The sequence below is a fragment of the Musca autumnalis genome, unplaced genomic scaffold, assembly GCF_047663935.1.
Source record: "Musca autumnalis isolate F117 unplaced genomic scaffold, ASM4766393v1 scaffold_2, whole genome shotgun sequence".
In the NCBI taxonomy this organism is placed as follows: domain Eukaryota; kingdom Metazoa; phylum Arthropoda; class Insecta; order Diptera; family Muscidae; genus Musca; species Musca autumnalis.
In genome coordinates, this window is record NW_027411755.1 from 15,416,799 (window position 1) to 15,436,489 (window position 19,691).

The 19,691-nt window shown below is 34.5% G+C and overlaps 2 protein-coding genes and 1 long non-coding RNA gene across 3 annotated transcripts; 1 reads left to right on the top strand and 2 right to left on the bottom strand.

The window, feature by feature from the left end:
• Positions 1-2,158: 2,158 nt before the first annotated feature.
• LOC141393754 (uncharacterized) lies at positions 2,159-3,137 on the bottom strand. Its single transcript, XR_012410177.1, has 2 exons — positions 2,659-3,137; positions 2,159-2,595 (listed from the first exon to the last, which is right to left on the bottom strand). It is a non-coding gene; the product is annotated as an uncharacterized lncRNA (long non-coding RNA).
• A 5,302-nt stretch (positions 3,138-8,439) lies between these two features.
• On the top strand, positions 8,440-10,600 carry Bem46 (abhydrolase domain containing 13-like protein Bem46). The gene is made up of 4 exons (XM_073967163.1): positions 8,440-8,946; positions 9,015-9,598; positions 9,666-9,844; positions 9,909-10,600. Exons 1-4 carry the CDS (start codon positions 8,796-8,798, stop codon positions 10,015-10,017), a joined length of 1,023 nt encoding a protein of 340 aa, XP_073823264.1. The 5' UTR covers positions 8,440-8,795; the 3' UTR covers positions 10,018-10,600.
• An 87-nt stretch (positions 10,601-10,687) lies between these two features.
• Positions 10,688-15,361, bottom strand: okr (DNA repair and recombination protein RAD54-like okr). The gene is made up of 7 exons (XM_073967157.1): positions 15,092-15,361; positions 13,411-14,686; positions 13,189-13,345; positions 12,734-12,877; positions 12,393-12,654; positions 12,145-12,308; positions 10,688-12,082 (listed from the first exon to the last, which is right to left on the bottom strand). Exons 1-7 carry the CDS (start codon positions 15,092-15,094, stop codon positions 11,713-11,715), a joined length of 2,376 nt encoding a protein of 791 aa, XP_073823258.1. The 5' UTR covers positions 15,095-15,361; the 3' UTR covers positions 10,688-11,712.
• Between the last annotated feature and the right edge of the window lie 4,330 nt (positions 15,362-19,691).

Consider the following 19,691-nt stretch of genomic DNA (forward strand, 5'->3'; position numbering starts at 1 on the left):
CATGAAATTATAAAAAAAAAACATCTCTTATACTATGTTTACATTTACGAAATCCACTCGATTTCATCTGTCAATACCTTTGTGTATACGTCAAATGAAAACTCATATGAAATCGATTGGATTTAATTTGACGTTTGAGCAATGGAACTGACAGTTGAAATCGAGTGGATTTCGTAAATGTAAACATAGTATTATGCCGTTTGGCTTATAACTTCAAATGACTAATAACAAAAACAACAAAATTTGTACGAATTATTACTGGATGTTGTTCGTTTACTCTACAGTGCAATGCAAAAGACCTTAGTCGTTTACAAGAAGTTACTGGACTTGTACAAATTATTGAGTAAACGAACACACCTATATATTGTCGAAGTTTGCATGGTTTAATAATAAAGGTTAGCTAGAGCTTTCTGTCAATTAATTTTTTTCTTTCAACTGTTCCTAAAACGTCAAAACAATATACACAATCCATGTATGTGTGTGTGCTGTTTCAATAATATGCAAAACAATTTTATAGTACGTTTATATATAACCGGATTTAACAAACCCACTGCATGGTATAAGTAAAGAGGTAGATTTAAATGAAAAAAATCTATAGAACCCTTGTTTTTCTTGAATTCCTAAAACTTCAAAATAAAAGCAACAAGTGAGTTTGTTTACAATGCATTTTTTGAGCATTTTATAAAAAACGAGAAAAAATGAATGAAGAGTTATGTTTTCTCCACATAATCGAATTGTGAATATGATCAACTGATTGTTTCAATGCAAATCTCACCAATCTCTTCCATACAAATGGTCTAAAAACAATTTTAAAGATCATTGAATTCGATTGTTTTTAAAATTATTTGGCATATTATTCAAACACCACACACACATACACAGTTTGTTTATATTGTTTTGAAGTTTTAGGCATACTCGAATGAAAAAAATTAATTTGACATAAAGCTTTGGCTAACCTTTATTATTAAACCATGAACCCACTGGGTTTCAAATGTCAATTCCTTTGCGTATACGTCAAATAAATCCTCATTGGGAAGGTTAACCCTGCAAAAGGCTATAATATAAACATGGCCTTAAAAACAATCGAATTCAATGATTTTTAAATTAGATTTTAGAACATTTGTGTGGATGAAATTTCGCTTTTTTATAAAATGCTCAAAAATGGTATTGTAAATAAACCCACTTGTTGCTTTTGTGTTTACTAATTTTGACGTTTTAGGAATTCAGGAAAAACAAGGGTTCTATAGATAGTTTTCATTTAAATCTACCTCTTTACTTATACCATGAAAGTTTGTTTTGTCTACATTTAATTTGACATACTAATTGTTTTTTTTTTTTCATTTTTTAAAATGCTTTCATCTTTTTTTATAAAACGGTTTTATACGTTTTTGTCGCAAATCACAAGATTTGAGCAAGGGACTGTTTCAAGTAAATTTCGTATAACGAATAATAATTAAATTTTGATTCATCTCATACAATGAAAATTGAGGTCAGCATGGAGAAAGACATATGTATGTATGTTCCTCATTTCTATATTTTTGGTTATAGAAATGCAATTATCCTACAACCTGCCCGAAGATGAAGATGTAAACAAGTTTTTTGTTTCACCAGTCAACTAAATTGGAAGGCTAGGAACATTTCCTTTACATGCATCACTGAAATTGGCATGGTAAAACTTGGTCAATAACGTTAAAGTTCGATTTGTTTCCAAACACCAAAATGCAAGAATCACTGGAATGTCAAAATCCTACTGAAGGCTTGTTGCGTGGGCCGTATGGCGTTTAGCCAATTGATTTGTGTTTAATAATAGACAGCATTTGAAATACGTGGTGAACGTAGGTGTCGGCAAATTAGAACTGAACCGGATATTTTAGGCGGCCGGTTCACATGCTAGATTTACAGTGTTGCCAGGTGAAGATCTGCAAAAGAATACAACACTGTTGGGACTTAAAGGGTTCTGTAGGTGCGAACATAATGGAAACTGGTAAGCGTCGGAAAATGCGCGAAAACGCGAGAGAAAATGAAAATTCACGCTGATGGCGGCCCTATAAAAGGCATAACGGAGGGAAAATATCCCTTGTATTAGCCTTTGGATTGTAACAAAGAAACCAATTGTCTTTGTGCATAAGAATAAAAATAGTCTTGCAAAAAAAGTGGATTTTCTTTTAAATATTTTTATTGAACAAAAAAGAAAAGTTTCTTGTTTTTATTGATTGTGTTTTGGTTTTGTATTAAATTTATGCTTTTGTGCGTACAAACAAATGTAAGTTAATATACATAGCGCTTAAACAGTAGGCTTATTGTTGAATGTTTGTTTCTTTTTTGTGTTTGTTAAAGATATCGCCAAAATCCAAGATAACCGCAACCAAAAAACAGACAAAACACTGGCTCCTCCAAATATTGGCCTGGAGGAAGCCAGCCAAATTTTTATGGAAACCGCAAAAAAATCTTTAAAACATAACCATCCAAAGTTTAGAGGATAGACCGGTATTGGCGCAAAGTCCTGTGTGTGCAAAGCTCGAGTAATTCCAAAGTGCCGAAGAAGATGATTGTACTTGAGGAGAAACGCCACTAAGAAATTCCCCAAAAACATACCTGAAATTAAAAATAAATAAGTATCTGGATACGAGGTAAAAATAATTATTTGCGCCTACATACCTTTTGAAAGTTGATCCATCGGCTTGATACATAACCAGTGTTTGCCAAGGATTGCGCATGCGCGCTTTATAATAACTGGAATGAAAAATAAGATATACATGATTAATTTTTAAAGAAAAAAGTCAAACCAAGACGAAGAAAAGTTTAAAATATTTGTTTATTAGGATAAGTTGTGATCGTCAGTAGTTAGTTCATTAGAATCTAAGACAAATTTTTGTGTGCTAATGTGAGGATTTTTAACTCCTAGTAAGAAAAGTGGGTATAGGGTTGCCCCAAATATAAGAAGGAATTTCCTGGTTTTGTTTAATTTTGTGTACTGGATCATATGGTAACGTCCAGCTTTTGCCACTAACCGAGCTCGATTAGGAGGGAAACAGAGTTTAATGAAGTGGCCAGATTTGGCATAAATATAAAACGTCCTTTTTGTATACTAGTGGTAATCTGAGATTTTGACTCACAGAAAACGATAGGGGTTAGAAGTTCATTATTCTGACAGTTTTTTTTTTGTTTGTTTACAAAATATGTTTTAAGTATAGGATTAATCTATCTAACTATGAAAATAAATGTTTTTAATGTTTGATTGTATCGATTAATAATGTTTATTTGTAAGAGAGGAAAGTTAGGTTGTAGGTTGCAAATGAGGTAGGTGGTCGTGGATACGGGGCCCTTTAATATTATGTTTTCAGGACAAAAGGGTCAAGGATGGGCGGGCTGAGTGTGGGGACAAGAAACACCAAGTCCCTGAGTCATGGTCGTGTGGTGTATTGTCGTTTTATTTTGTATGTGTGTGTTTCCTCTTCCTGAAATTGATTGTTTGACCCCTAGGGCTGATGGTGGCAGGGTTGAGAACCCCCTGAATAAATGTGCCTCGTATGAGCAAGCCGGAACCCCACCATAGTGCCGCATTAGGCGGTTACGTAACAGGCTAATCAATTTGAGATAAATTTCCTTGGAAAATTTAAACTTCCTCAGGTTGTACTTGGTATGCAAATTTTTATATGATTTGTTTCTCATACACATTTTTTTTAAAACAATTTTGAAATTTGCATAAACTGAAAAATGTGAACTATTTTTTATTTTCAGTCTGTTTCTACCTAATTGCGTGTTGCTTGTGCGTTCGAAAAAACAAAATACATGTATTTGTTTTTGTTGTCAATTTGAAATACATGTATTTTTTTTTTGTTTTTTCGAACGCACAAGCAACACGCAATTAGGTAAAGCCTTTAGTATGGAACTTGACCTAAGAAAGCATAATTTCATGAAATGTTTTCAATGAAATCAGTCTAGTGTGGACCGGGACTATGTATGTCATGTTTCTTCTGATTTGTCCATGGCACAAGAATACAGGTACAGAGGCAAAAACAGCTGGTTATCACATTAGTTGTCAAAATTCTTTATTGTTAATTAAAATACATACAAAATGTAAACAAGCAATTCACAATAATACATTATTTTATTTATTTTTTTTATTTTATTCAAATCCATTCTAGTAATACTAGGCCTACAAGACCATATAAACGTATTACTTAGCATATAAATCCTGAGTATTTAATACTACATTATAAAATATAAAAAATTATTGACATCAATAATCCTTATTCTTGGCTCCCCAGCCGTAAAAATATATATAAAAAACAAACAAATGTAAAATGGCCAAGTGAACAATAACCCATACAAGCTACAATTATGTAACTAAATGATTGAAAACAACAATACGTAGTTGCGAAAAAAAGACAAAGTGATAAAATTGTATTTCAAACAGTTCGGCGTGAAATTAGATGAGCATGAAGTTTCTTTCTAAACACATTATTAGAGTGAGAAAATATCCTTAGTTCATGAGGCAGTGGATTCCAGGTACGTGCAACGCGAACTAAGAACGATCTTGCATATGTATTTCTAATAAGTATAGGAATATTTATCTGCGGATTTCTTATTGAATGGAAAAACGTAAAGCTCGAATATAGGGACGTAGGTTTTCCAGACTTAATAATATTGTAAAAGGTTAAGAGGATACGAATAGATACAAAGTCAGCAAAAGAACACCCCAGAAAACGTTTCACGTATTCGGAAATATGACTTCTGCGGGGAACGTTGAAAACGAATCTCACAACCGCATTCATAGCTCTCTGCAAACGAGCAAGTTGGATACCTACGCAGCCTGAGACAACTTCTAAACCATATAATATGTTAGACATTAGCATGGCATGGGCTAAACATTTCTTGACCCGAAGAGGCATGTATAGATTGGAAGCATATATCCTTCTTAGCAAAGACCAAATTCTTCCAGATAAAGCATCAATATGTTGTTTAAATGATAGTTCATTGTCAACTACAACACCTAAAATCTTGTGGTGCGTAACAAAATCGATATAGTTATTGTGCAAACAGATGTTCATATCAGGAGCTGCGTTCTTAGTCCTACCAAACATTAAAGCCTTAGTTTTTGAAGAATTTATAGTAAGATAGTTGGTGGTTGCCCAACACAAAAATTGCTGAAGACATTCATTTATAGAGTTCTCGAACGATAACAAATTACTAACGTGACCTACAAAAATCAAGAAAATATCATCTGCAAATTGAAATGTCCTGCAAAACTCAAAATCTAAGGCATCACGCAGGTCATTAACATAAAGAATGAACAACAATGGTCCCAAAACAGAACCTTGCGGTATACCACTATGAAGCGAAACTGTGTCGGACTGACAGCTGTTAGCAACAACAAACTGACATCTGTCTCTTATGTATGAGTAAATAAGCTTGCAGGCAGTGAAAGAAAAATTAAAATTGTCTCTTAGTTTTGTAATCATATGAAAAAAATTTGTAGAATTGAAAGCTTTCGATAGATCAAGAGATACTAAAACACTTAACTTTCCTTCATTTATATTCTGACGAATGAAATCAGTTGCTTTCAAGAGCAAATGTGTTGTGTTGTGCCCCTGACGGAACGCATACTGGGTATCTGAAATCAAATTAGATGTGTATTCTAAAATCTGATCTTTCAAAATGACTTCGACGACTTTTGAAATAGCTGGAAGGATAGATATAGGGCGTAGGTCGTCAGGACTACGAACATTTTTTGTTTTTGGAATAGGAACCACTCGGGCATTTTTCCAAGCTAACGGAAAAGTTGAAGATGTTAAAATATAGTTCACCAAATGCAAAATATATTCTGAAATATAGGGGTAGACAAGTTTTAGGAAGTGTATAGGAATTCCATCAACACCCACTGATTTAGATTTAATTTTGGTCATAGCATCAAAAATCTCCACTGCAGAAACACATCTAAATGAAAAAGAGGAAGTATTGTCACTGAATTGGGTAAGATCCAAATCATTATTTGATGTTAGATTGCCTTGCGCAAAAAAAGTATTTATGTCATTTACATCGATATCAAACTCAGGGCTGTCATGCTGAACACATCCCGAGTTTTTGAGTAGTCTCCACATTTCAACAGAACTCATGCTACCAAAAAGCTTTGAAAAATATCTACGTTTCGCCCTGCGAATAACAGTCCTTGCTTTGTTACGATACCTACAGTACTTTAACCAATTGTCCTGAGTCCGAATCACATTATTGTGACCAAATTTGACGTTTGGTATGTGGCCTGTTCCCGTACTTTATAAAGTGGTAAACATCGTAAAAGTTGTAAAAGTCGTAAACGATTTTCATATAAACTTTGTGTACGGGAACGCAAAATGTGTAAAAGTGGTAAAAATTGTAAAAACTTTTTAGTTCTGGAACAGAGCTATGATTTGATGTAACACCTTTGGCCTGTTCCCGTACTTTATAAAGTGGTAAAAGTCGTAAACGATTTTCATATAAATTTTGTGTACGGGAACGCAAAATGTGTTAAAGTGGTAAAAATTGTAAAAGCTTTTTAGTTCTGGAACTAAAGGCCTGCGTACATAATCTGCCTTGCCTGCCTACCTTGCTTATGCTTGGTTTACATTTACGAAATTCACTCGATTTCAACTGTCAATTCCTTTGCGTATACGTCAAATAAAAACTCATCTCAAATCCATTGGATTTAATTTGACAGCTGAAATTGAGTGGATTTCTTAAATGTAAACCAAGCATCACTTCTGATAGAAGAATAAAAAAGAAAAGGGCAACCCAGTTCGAAATTTGCTCGGCCTTCTTTATGCCTTGTTCAGACTGACGGTGTTTCGCTCTCTATTCGTTGTTCGACCCCAAATTACGATGTAATTACTTCATTTCCCACACAAAATATTGAGAACGAACAACGATTTGTGTACATTGTTCAATTTAAATTACTCTCAGAACGACCATAAAATATGTCCCATCTCTAACAAATGTGAGAATTTATCGAAATAAATTAATTATGACAGGAAAAATACAACATTTAAAAATTTATTAAAAACCCAAACATTTTTAGAAAAACTGCAAAATATGAATGAAAAGTAAACGGTTTAACGACTAGTATATATTCAAATCATAGCAAATTGTGTCTGCTCTTTGATTGCACTTGCATTTCTTGTCCATCGTTTCAAATTCGCGTAAAAATTTAGAAACAAAAATCAAATGCCTGCCGGAAAGTCTGTATACCAAAAAGTTATTTTGGCAGGTCTCTCTCTCGTTAATTTTTAAAATAGAAAAATTTGAAAATATACTGAAAACACCAAAATTGTGAGAAAAAATAGAAAACATGAATGAAACTAATATAATTTAATATTGAATAGATATCTGAAAGAAGGGCAAATATTTTTTCAGTTCATATCAATTAACTTTACTCGTCTTTTGGCTGAAACTTTCTTTAAAATCAGTAAACAAAAACTACGAAAATATGAATCATGTTGCTATGAATGATGTACCATGTCGTATGAACGGGTTAATTCGTGTACGTAATTATGAGAACGAACGACGTTATTCAAATGCTGGTATGAACATGGCATTATTCTTTTATATTTATTATGTCAGAAATGAAGCAGGAAAGCAAGGCAATCAGGCAAGGCAGCTTATGTATGTGTGCAGGCCTATAGCTCTTGTTATTCTGGTGATTGCTGGCGATTTGAGTAGAGTTGTAAAATCTAGTTCATTTGAAAGATCTAGGTCATTAGATCAGTTCTTTTAACTGAACTAGTTCAGTAATCTAGTTCATAGTTCACTATCCACTTCAATTATTCGGATCAGAATCGTTCACGGGCTCTTAATCGTTCGCTTGATGAAAACACATACACATACACCAAGTAGGAAAAAACAATGGAATAGTATAATTAAACTACAAAAATATTATATTTAGATAAAGAAATATTAAGTTTGCATTAAGATTACAAAAAACTTCCTTCAGAAAGAAATTGTAAGTAGAATTTAATTAAGTGGCTGGCAAAAAACTCGTATGTTGTGTGTGTGTAGAAATTATCACTGCGAAAAAAGTTTTGTTTCATTTTATTGAATAGGTAATAGATTCGATATATTGGGATATGTTATGTAAAAATGTTCTTTATGTAGAAATTACTTTTATTACAATAGGGGTTGATCCTTCACATTGATCCAAAAATAAACAAAACTCATTACATTACGAAGGCATCACTTAGCACAGAAGACGGCGTCACTTTATTCATATGTAATGACATGTGAACTAGATTGTGAATCGTTCGTTGATCTTCTTCGTCGGCGCTCAGTGAGCTATTGAACTATAACGAACTATATCGACTGATCTAGTTCATACGCTCTTTTCAATGAATCGTTCAATTGAACTAGTTCGTTCATGAACTATACAACTCTAGATTTGAGCCTACAAAATCGGCGGCGGCTCGACTAGAAAAAAAAGAGCGGCGGCGACGCGCCGCCGATTTTCAGACAACTGGCTTCCTCCTCTGTTCCTAAATAAATTTCTTATTTATCTTAATTATAACGTTTATCCTGCAATAGGGATATTAATTAAATTAATTCGTAAATATACATTGACAAATCTACGTGTGAAATCAAATTCCGATTAAAATATTGAGTAGAAAAAAGGAAGAAAAGCTATTCTCCCAGCCCTTTCAAAGGAAACTATGGATCTCATAGTGTTGGGTGGAAAAATATGTGGGATAAACAATGACAGCCCATAAATAAGTAGCTAGCTAATATTGAATACAGTTCCAATAATAGGAGCAAATCGAAACAGCCCAATAATGTCCCTAACCAAAGAAATAGCTGTGGTTAAGCTACCACAGTCGCGAAGTGTGTGGGCAATAACAGTGGCCTCGTTTCTTTTGTGTTTTGTATTTTATTATTTTTATGGAGGTTATTTAACATTTGGACTAATTGGTTTGGTACTGTTGGGTAAGTGAGTGGATGGAGAAGATTGGGGAACATTTTATTAATAGCGGTCGGTCTGTCTAATTTTTTAGGTATTTTCTATTATGGCCAGGATGTGTTATTGTATCATCCTGATTTACCGGCAAATTCTCGTGTCTATATACCCATACCCACCATGCATAATCTACCTCATGAAACCGTGAGTATACGTACAGCAGATAAGGTTACGCTCCATGCCTTTTGGGTCAGCCAACCAGAGGAGAGATCGAAGAGTGTTCCAACATTTGTTTATCTACATGGTAATGCGGGCAATATGGGTCATCGTATGCAAAATGTTTGGGGTATATTTTATAGTTTGAATTGCAACATTTTAATGTTGGAATATCGTGGATATGGCCTATCTACAGGAGCACCCAGCGAACGGGGGCTTGTGACAGATGCCAGAGCAGCCATTGATTATCTGTATACCCGCCATGATCTCGATCATAGCCAAATTGTATTATTTGGTCGTTCCTTGGGTGGAGCGGTGGCTATTGATGTTGCTGCCGACACGATTTACAGCCAGAAAATAATGTGTGCCATTGTGGAGAATACTTTTACAAGTATACCCGAAATGGCAGTGGAGCTGGTACATCCAGGTGTAAAATATGTACCTTATCTTTTGTATAAAAATAAGGTAAATTGAAAGATTGGTAATGGTGTGGGTCGGGAGATTTTCTAATTTGCTGTTTTTTTATTTGCAGTTCAACTCAATAACCAAAATTTCCAAATGTTCTGTGCCATTTTTATTTGTTAGCGGCTTAAGTGATAATTTGGTACCACCACGTATGATGCGTGCCTTGTATACGGCATGTGGTAGCGATCGTAAACGTATTTTAGAATTTATAGGGGGCTCCCACAATGATACATGGATAGTGGATGGGTAAGTTGTACGAGAGATTCTCTGGCACCGTTCCACTAAAAAAAATGCACTTTCTCCTTTGTAGCTACTATCAAGGTTTAAAAGCATTTCTCAATGAATGTCAAAATATTGTGCCACCACTAGAAAAACCGCCCGAAAAGAGCAACGTTTGGAGTGAAATACAGGATGTGTAAAATATATGTAGTTATTTTAGTTGATTTAGTTTTGCCCCTCGGGGGGCGTATGTTATAACTTTATATCCATACTATTTTGTTTTCATAAAAAAAAACTATTGCATTTGTTTAAACCAGAGGGTGAAAATATTTAAGTTTTGTTGAAAAGATTTAATGAAACCAAAAAGCTATTTTTGACATAATAAATCTCTTACTCAAAGTCCAAACTAATAACTAAAAAATAGTAAAATATGGTTTTAATATATATTAATACATTTTCCTGTTCTTCTCCCTATTAAACTTGATTTATTTTTACTGCCAAGCCAAGAAAAGAGTTTGCAACTTTTTCACTGTAAAATAGAAAATAGAGATCGGAGAGGCTGTGGGATATCAAAGAGGAAGTAACAAAACTACTTTTTTTAAATTAACAACAGCTTTAAAACACACTAGTGTATATAGTACCAGCATTGCTATTTGAAAACGAGTTTCTTTGATTTTAATTTTTAAGTATTATTAAGTAAAAACCAATTAACGAGAGAGCAATTATTATAATAATTAACTAAAAATATAAACAAAAACAATTGTTAAGACATTTTAAAGAAAATTGTTTCATTTTTTATATGGAGCTTTCCTAGATATTTCAAAAAACTTTTCCAGCAAGCATCGATTTTTTGGCTTATCTTTCCTTTACCGACCCACCTCAGAAAATTATGAAAAAATTACCACAGATAGTGCTTTTTATCCCGATTCCAACCATGTATTGCTTTAGTTGCGGAAATGTATACTTCCCGAGATATGGGCCTCCAAAGTTCCATAAAGGCCCTAGTATAAAATGTTGGCAGACCACCGCAGAAAATTATGAAAAAATTACCACAGATAGTGCTTTCTATCCCGAATCCAACGAAAATATTTAATTTAAAAGAAAATGTTGTTCCCATTCCCGAGATTTGCACCTGTCCATAGGGGAAAGTCTTAAATCCCGGCCGAAGGCCGGCTAGTTAGAGAAAAATAGGTTAGGGCATTTGTGGATCTTTTGAGACCCATATTCCGGGAAGTATACATTTCAACAAAAGCAATACCTCGTTGGATTCGGTGTAAAAGGCACTATATCTGGTAATTTTTTCATAGTTTTCTGCGGTGGTTTGTCAAAATTTTAGACTAGGGCCATTGTGGAACTTTCAAGGCCCATATCTCGGGAAGTATACATTTTCGCAACAAAAGCAATACGTCGTTGGAATCGGGATAAAAAGCACTACCTGTGGTAATTGTTTTCATAATTTTCTGCGATGTTTTGGCAAAGTTATAGGTTAGGGCCTTTGTGGATCTTTGGAGGCCCATATCTCGGGAAGTATACATTTCCGCAACAAAAGCAATACATGGTTGGAATCGGGATAAAAAGAGCTATCTGTGGTAATTTTTTCATAATTTTCTGCAGTGGGTCGGTAAAGGAAAGGAGTTCCTTTCCATCAAGCGTGGATTTTAAAAAAATATTTTTCCCTCAATCGTTGAATTTTAGAGAATATTTTTTTTTTTATCAAGCGTGGATTTGTATTTTTTGAGGTTATTTTCGAAATATTCTCCATAAAATTTCACAATGGGTCATCGAATAAAAAAAATCGGTGACATCAATACCACGAAAATATGTCACTGGTTACATACATAAGTTCCAAAAAAGTTAACCTCTCATTTTGTTTTTTTTTTTTTTTTAACACAAATTTATTCAAAATCGCTATCTTTGCTGCTATCTTGCACCACATAATCCTCATCATCATCATCAGATGATATTCTACGCGATTTCTTTGATTTTTTGCAACTATTAACACGACCTTCCTCTTCTAATGCATCACCATCTCTCTTTTCCGCTTCTTGTGATGTTTCCATTGTTGACTTTGTCACCTCCGCCTGAGATCGATGATGAAAAACAAATGTTATACATTTACTTGTACGCCATGCCTCCGATAAATTACTATCGGGTAAACCACGATTATTTGCACAATGATACCATTGAGAGAGATGGGAGGTGCAGTCGGTATTTTCCGCTGGTGGTTCAGTTTGTATATTATTAACACAACGTTTACATTTGAGTCTGTAAAGGGGAATGGATAAATGTTAGTAATTAAGAAATTTTGTGATAATAAGATTTTTTACTTATTGTGGGTATCGGATAGTATCCCAGGCTCATAACGAAACAAATCCTTTAGATCATCACGGGTAAAGTGTTTCTCCTCACTTTCATTATTGTCAATAATTGTACTTGAGAGGGATTTCTTGTGGGTTTGACGTTGTAAGATTTTCTCTTCAATTGAACCGGTCTGAAAGATAAAGTGATTTGTATTGAGATCTCTCCCAGAGAGAAGATAAACTTTTTAAAGGTGAGTTTATATCTGGAAACCTACCGCCACCAATCTGTAAATAAAACATGGCTTCTTTTGACCATCTCTCCATATCCGAGCCATTGCCTGCTCATCATTTGCCGGATTCCAATCAGGATCAAACATAAACAGACGATTGGCACCAATCAAATTTAAACCACAACCACCAGCTTTGGAACTTAACATAAAGAGAAAACAATCTACAGCCGGATCATTGAAACGTTCCACAACTTTGTTACGCTTCTTTATTGTCATTGTACCATCCAGACGGACAAAGGGATACTTCCTAAAATAAGCAAATGTGAAGGTTTTTATGACGTATAGATGAAGGAAATCCAATGCAAAAGAAAAATGCGAAAATGTACCTTTTTCTTGCCAACTGCTCGAATAGATCCAATGTTTGGGTATAATTTGAAATCAAAACCACTTTATCGTCGCTATTGGTTCTGATGGTGGCCAACATGAAATCCAATAACATAAATTTGCCACTTAGTTCTGGTTTTATTTCTCTAAAAAAATAATAAAAATGTGAGGTTATGAAAAGAAATCTTAGTGGCTCCACTCAGATCATTTTGAAATTTCTGCCACAGGTGGATCTTTTTGTGCTGATTACAACGAGGGCGCAAGTTTATGGGGGTTATCATGAACGGCGATTCCCCGTGAATTTTTTCACTATCTCCCTTAAGTTGCACCGGCAAAAAGACAAAACTCACGCAAAATTTCATTCATGATAACCCCCTATACTTCTCGAGATATGAGCCAAATCTAAATGATCAAAGTGAACCCGTCAAACTGGACTTGTCACAAAACTTCAACTCACTTTGTATTATGATTTGCCGGAAATATTGTTTGTGCATTTTCAAAACCATTTTCCCGGGCCAATACCTTTTCATATATCAGATCTGGATGGCTACACAACTTCTTTAAAGTTGTTATATCGGACAAGGCCGTAAGGGAGGTGGTCTTTTCACTGCAATCTGCATAAAAACAAGACAAGGAAGATGTAAAGATGAAAAACAAACGAAAATCTCCCACTACTTACCCTGTAAATTTTTCCTTACTTTATCCGACTTGAGGAAGTTAACATACAAAGCCTCCTGCAGTGGTGTCATCTTCGCACATATCACCATTTCAAATTTAACCGGTAAATATTTGGTCAAAATTTGATTAGTACGTCTGATAATACATTGATTAACCAAACCAATCAATTCTTGTGTCTTCTCCACTGCCCGTTGCCTTTCCTTGTCACTAGAGTCGGCATTTTGACCCCTCAAAATGGCATTTTCAAAATTACGTTTAAACTCCGAAGCTGTACCCAACATTTCCGGATTAACGAAGTTGACTAAACTAAAATATTCTGTGAGATCATTTTGTATGGGTGTACCCGAAAGCAGGACACGTCTTTTAGTCTTCAAACGCATTAAAGCCTGATAGGTTAAATTATCACTATTCTTTAGGCGATGTCCTTCGTCACAAATGACCATACCAATTTCATTGCGACATAAAATATCAGCATATATGCGAAAAGTTTCATAGCTAATAACCAATACAGGAGTACCACAACGTTGACTCGTGTTATAGGCAAATTGTTCCAAGGCTCTTATGTTATCTTCCTTAGAACCACCTTCCATGGGCAAACAATGAAGTCGGCCCTGCAACCACTTGTGAAATTCCTTTTCCCAATTCTTGACCAACGAGGAGGGACAAACAATAATTGCCTTTGATATTGTGGGTTTACATTCGGAACTTTGACGCAGCAGAGTCCATGTCAAGGTAACACATTGTAATGTTTTACCCAAGCCCATTTCATCGGCCATAATGCAACCATTAAACGGGCCCCGCTTGCCCTCTACACATTCATACATAAATTTAACACCTTCCCGTTGATGTGGTCGCAGAATATTACTCAAAATGGGATCAACAACAACATGTACCAGCATTTTTGATGGATCCATTGTAACGCGTTCGTGCTCCGTATATGTGGGAGGGGTATAAAGAACTAATGCATTACATGCATTTGGATCATGTAATGCTTTGCGTACTGTTGACCGTCTTACACCTAAACTTCGATTGGCATTATATTCCGGGACATAGTTGGCTATGGGCACCTTGAAGGGTTGTGAAAGTACTTTGGCTATTAACTGCTCATATTCGGATTGTGGCAATGCAACTAATTGCGACTGCCTCGGTGTTAAGGGGAATCGTTGGGTTTCTATTTTCTGTTGTTCGCAGGTTCTTTTGCGTTTATTTATGAAGGGTGTAACAAAGTTCAAATTACTCTTGGATGGTTGTTTTTGGCTGGGAGCCAGACTGCGACGCTAATTGAATGAAAATAATGAATTTGGTTAATTATTATGTTATTTAGGAGCAAGTTGAATGTTTTCATTAAGCTCTGATAGATTTGCACCTGTCCATAGAAAAAGTCTTAAATCCTCGACCGAAGACGGTCTATTTATAATAAAATGTATAAATATTATAGTATATTCCTTAAGCTTTACAGTAGTATCCATATTATCATTATCCGTTCAAATCAAAAATAGCGAAGCTACATACAAAGGAATATTCGGAACTTCAGAGGCCCATATCTCGGGAAGTATGGACTTCCGCAATAAATGTTATATATAGTTGTGATCAGGGTGACGAGACCTACCTGTGAAATAAATTTGGTCCCGATTTGAGCTTAATGAAAACATTCAACTTAAGCCGTTATTTATATTCCTTACCATTTTCTCACACTTCTTGCGATGTCCAAATAGTTAATTTAATTTAGTTTTCAAAATTTCGTATCGAGAAGAATGCTCAAAGTTAGGCGCTGATTTTTTAATTCTGGGTTCATTTTGGTGAATGCGAGTTGAACAAATGATACGAATAAGTAGACGAAAGATAACAAAACAATAAATAGGAAAAGGAGTAACCCATGGAACAATTAACAATTAACAACAGTTCAGAACTGTGAAATGTCAAAAATGATTTCCAAAAATAAAGCGATTCACATATGCTCTGTTCCAGAACCTGCAAGAAGCTACTTTTTTACTACGATAACATTTTTTCCTTTATGTTATCGAAAAAATAGTAGAAATGTGTAGATTCTTGCAGTTCTAGAACAGACCAATAGTTTTTTCAACAAAATTTAAAAAATTCACAATTTTCCATTTAAATTTTTGTTTTTTATTTTCCAATTACAACAACTTTTGTGACAGTTTGCAGTACATCAGGGTTGATGCGGTGATTGTTGAAATGTTCTCTAAGTTTTAAGCTCTGTTCCTCAAGAATTTTCAAGTTTTACTACTTTTAATGCCAAGTTTACACTTGCGCTCCAAAATCCACTGGATTTCACGAAATCCTGAAATACACCCCGGTGTTTACACTTATTTTTTCTTGATTTCAAACATATCGCAATGATCAAGGTAGATGCATATGCGCAGCTGAGCGAACATGAATTTTCAAAACAAGTTGTTGTAAATTGAATTAAACATCAAAAATATACGACAATATAGAACTTTACAACTTTATTTCGAAAATTATCGTAAAATTATCTATATATCGTATTAATTGTGTATAGTACCAAAAAATAAAAAAAATAATAAGTCTGTCTGGTTACTTTCCCAGCAAGAATTGTCCAGCAAGAACTTTCTCAGAGAGTAAGGGGTTTTTTTTCTCTTTTGCTAGAAAATTGTAAAAAGTAAACAGACACCTTCCCAGCAAAAACCAGCAAGCAATCAGCTGACTTGCCAAAACAGAACAATTTGTCCGCCAACAAAGGAAGCAAACACGTTGTATTTTATTAAAAATAAAAAAGAAAATGAAACAAAAAAGTATTTTTCCACTTTACAAATTTGTTCTCCATAAAACAATACAATTAGACTATACTATTTCCACAATAAAATTGTTTTTAATGTTCACAAACATGAATTAACAAAAAACTAAAAACATCTGATTGATTGTTTTCAGGAAGAAGAAGAGCTTGCAAGTGCTTGCTAGAAGAAATTTGTCCAGCAAGAATTTGCACACTCTCAGTGAAAGAACTGTCAAAATGTCTCTCTCGAATCGCTCTCTTTTGCTGGTTTTTTGTGTTAACAGACGACTTCCAGCAACAATTGGTACAAGTTGTTACAAATTTTAGGGTAACCAGACACAGCTAATGATTTTATCGTTGAGACATCATAATAATAAATTCTGATAGATAAAAGTTGTGCTCAGAACCTGCAAAATATTAGTACTTGCAGTAGTTTTCCCGTTTAGTGCTAAAAATGCGTTCCCGTACACCGAAATCTAGCAATTCCGTTCCCGTATTTTTTAGGAAATTTGTATGGGGAAGCAATTTTTGACAATTCGCTCTATTTTCTAAAATTACCATTAAAAAAGTACGGGAACACAATGAAAAATAGCATTGTAACAAAGTAATTTAATATTTTTTCACACTGTTTACATATTAATATACTAACATTTTTTGTTGCAGCAATTCGCACATCTACCTTGTTTATTGTCATATGTGAAAAGTGTTGCAACTTTTGGTACTTTTTTAGGCAAAAGCAATGTTGTATATCATGTGTACTGTGATTTCGATGTCGATTTCGCTGAAATCACGAAATGAGATGATTTCATTTTTGTATCATGATAAATTTTGCTTGATTCCGCACGAAATCACGAAACGCCTTCGAAATCACGAAACGAGGCCGAATGTAAACCAAGCATAAGTCGAAAAGCGTTCCTTTACTTCAGACATAATACAATTCATATGGAATCAGTTTACAACTTTTATTACTTTTGCCGGTTTTACCATTTTCAGAAGTAAAGGAACATACCATTAGTTTGGCTTGAGATCAGTAAAGGCCGCTGCAGATACGGCGCGTTGAGCGTTGCGTTACAACAACAACATGAAAACTTCAAGAACAAAATTGGCATCACTTACACATTTTTCATGTGGTTGTTGTTTTCAACGCGCAACGCCTGAGCTGATTCACATATGCTCTGTTCCAGAACCTGCAAGAAGCTACTATTTTTTACTACGATAACATTTTTTTCCTTTTGGTCTGTTCCAGCACTGCAAGAATCTACTAATTTTTACTATTTTTTCCGATAACATAAAGAAAAAATGTTATCGTAGTAAAAAATAGTAGCTTCTTGCATGTTCTGGAACAGAGCATTTATCTTATCGTAAAAAATAGTAAAAATTAGTAGATTCTTGCAGTACTGGAACAGACCAATATTGTGTTTTTCAAAAAAAAAAACTTGGCATCACTTACACTTTCTCCTGTGGTTGTTGTAACGCGACTCTCAACGCACCGTATGTACCGAAGCCTTAACATTTACTAAAGGTTATGGGGTTTCTACACGGTATGTTTTTTACATATTCATGAATAGCAACTGTCACTTTTTTCGCCCATATGTAATTCCTTCTGCACGGCAAAATTTTATTTTTCATTCGTTTTCTGTTGTTTTCTTTATTTATATCGCGTACAAACAAAACACCTGTTTACCTTTGGTTGTACAGACGAGAATAGAGCGCGTTCTATTCAAAAAATATACATATGTATGCACATAACACTTTCATATATTGAAATTTCTATATTGTTTGTAAAAAGTGACAGTTTGGTATGCACAAATTGTTGCGTGGTTCTTCTTAGGGGTAGTTTACACTATATGTAAATGTCATATGACATGAAATTTTCCATCATTATATAGTCGCTAATATGTGCAATATTGGAGATTTTCCTTACGCCATTTACTTTGCGCGTCCACACCAGCAAAACTGTAGTAAAATTACGTCTCCACATTGCCTGCGTGGGTAGATATGGAAAAATTAAGCGGAAATGCTAAAGGGTTGTTTACACCATCTATCAATGTCGTATGAGATGCCAAATTTTCTACCTGCGAATGTTGTACACATAGTGTAACCACTATGAAAATTTGCATCTATCAAAATGATTTGGCAACTCATATGTAAATTTTTCATTTAGGGAGCGCTCTATTTGATACGGCATTCTCGTATGTAAACATAAATTTATCAGCTGATTTCTGACATTCTCAAATAAAAAATGAAAAACAAAATCTTTTAAAAAAGAAAATGGAAAGGTATGTATATTTAAATATTCAGTAAAGTAAATAAATTGCGTTTATAATGTTATTTTCAGATCGATTGGTCGAAAGAAGCAGTCTTTGAAATGATTGTTTGGTGGCAAAAACATGAATGCCTCTATAACTCCAAACACCAATTCTACCAATTCAGTTTCCTTCAACCAAAATTAAAATCTGCGCAAAATTGCCACTCAACAATAAATGTAAATAATGACAAAAACAGCTGTTTTTATATTTTTAGGTTATGTCATACGAAAATAACACTTGCAGGTATGAACGCACAAATTGAAAGTTGTATGGATGACGTCAATTTTGACAAACATAGAGAATGTCGAATGGGTGAAAGAAATGGCAGCTCATATGACATTGATAGATGGTGTAAACAGCCCTTAACGGTTGGAATGGGTATCTAAAAGGTGATGCCAGGCACAGGGTTGTATGGTCCGAGTTAACCCTGAACAATGAACGTATGGCAGAATACAACACTGTGGATACCTACAGGGTTTCTTAAGCCGAGTAGATAGGAAAAAAGTAAATAAATGTCGGAAAATATGGGAAAAGCATGAAAAGCGGGAAAGGTCTGTGCTTTTCCTGGGGTATAAAAGGGCCATAAGTCTCGGTCCGCACTAGTGTGAATTTCATTAAAAAATTTCATGAAATTAGGCTTTCTTAGCTCGAAATCCCCACTACAGCATTTTTATGATTTTATTCTACTATGGAACTCGATCTAGAGACGCCTAATTTCGTGTCAAAATTTCAGTGAAATTACTGTAGTGTGGCCCGGGACTAACCAACCAATCTGACTCTTTTTGTCAAGAGTGTTTCAAGGTGAACTTTAAAACCTGGCCATTTAGATTATAGCCAAATTTCGTTTACCCAAAAAATAAATAAAAACAAAATAATTTGGAATAAATTCATTTTTTATTTAAAGACTGATTTGTCTTGTTTAAAATCGTATGCAGTGGGCGTTAACAAACATAAGTTAGTGTAATTTAGTACGCAATATAGTGTGTGGCGATGTTAATGTTGTGTTGCGTTTTGTTGTTTCCTTTTATTTTAAAGATATCGCCAACAATCAAATTAAGGCAATCACTGGCCTCCTCAGCAGTCTGCCGGGAGGAGGTCAGATCTTTTTATCCAAAAATCCGGAAAATCTGGTAATTCTGAGGAGCTGGCTCCATACATCCAAATTCATGGCAGGATAAATTCTTGGAAATCCTGAAAGATAAGAGAAATCAAAAATCA

Bases quoted from the DNA above. Each gene is read 5' to 3' on its own strand.
- Bem46 (XM_073967163.1), top strand. From the start codon at position 8,796: ATGTCCCTAACCAAAGAAATAGCTGTGGTTAAGCTACCACAGTCGCGA. The intron at 8,947-9,014 runs GTAAGTGAGTGG...CTAATTTTTTAG, and splicing joins AATTGGTTTGGTACTGTTGG to GTATTTTCTATTATGGCCAG. The intron at 9,845-9,908 runs GTAAGTTGTACG...TCTCCTTTGTAG, and splicing joins GATACATGGATAGTGGATGG to CTACTATCAAGGTTTAAAAG.
- okr (XM_073967157.1), bottom strand. The intron at 12,655-12,733 runs GTACATTTTCGC...TGCTTATTTTAG, and splicing joins GAGCAGTTGGCAAGAAAAAG to GAAGTATCCCTTTGTCCGTC. The intron at 12,083-12,144 runs GTAAAAAATCTT...TCCCCTTTACAG, and splicing joins CTATCCGATACCCACAATAA to ACTCAAATGTAAACGTTGTG.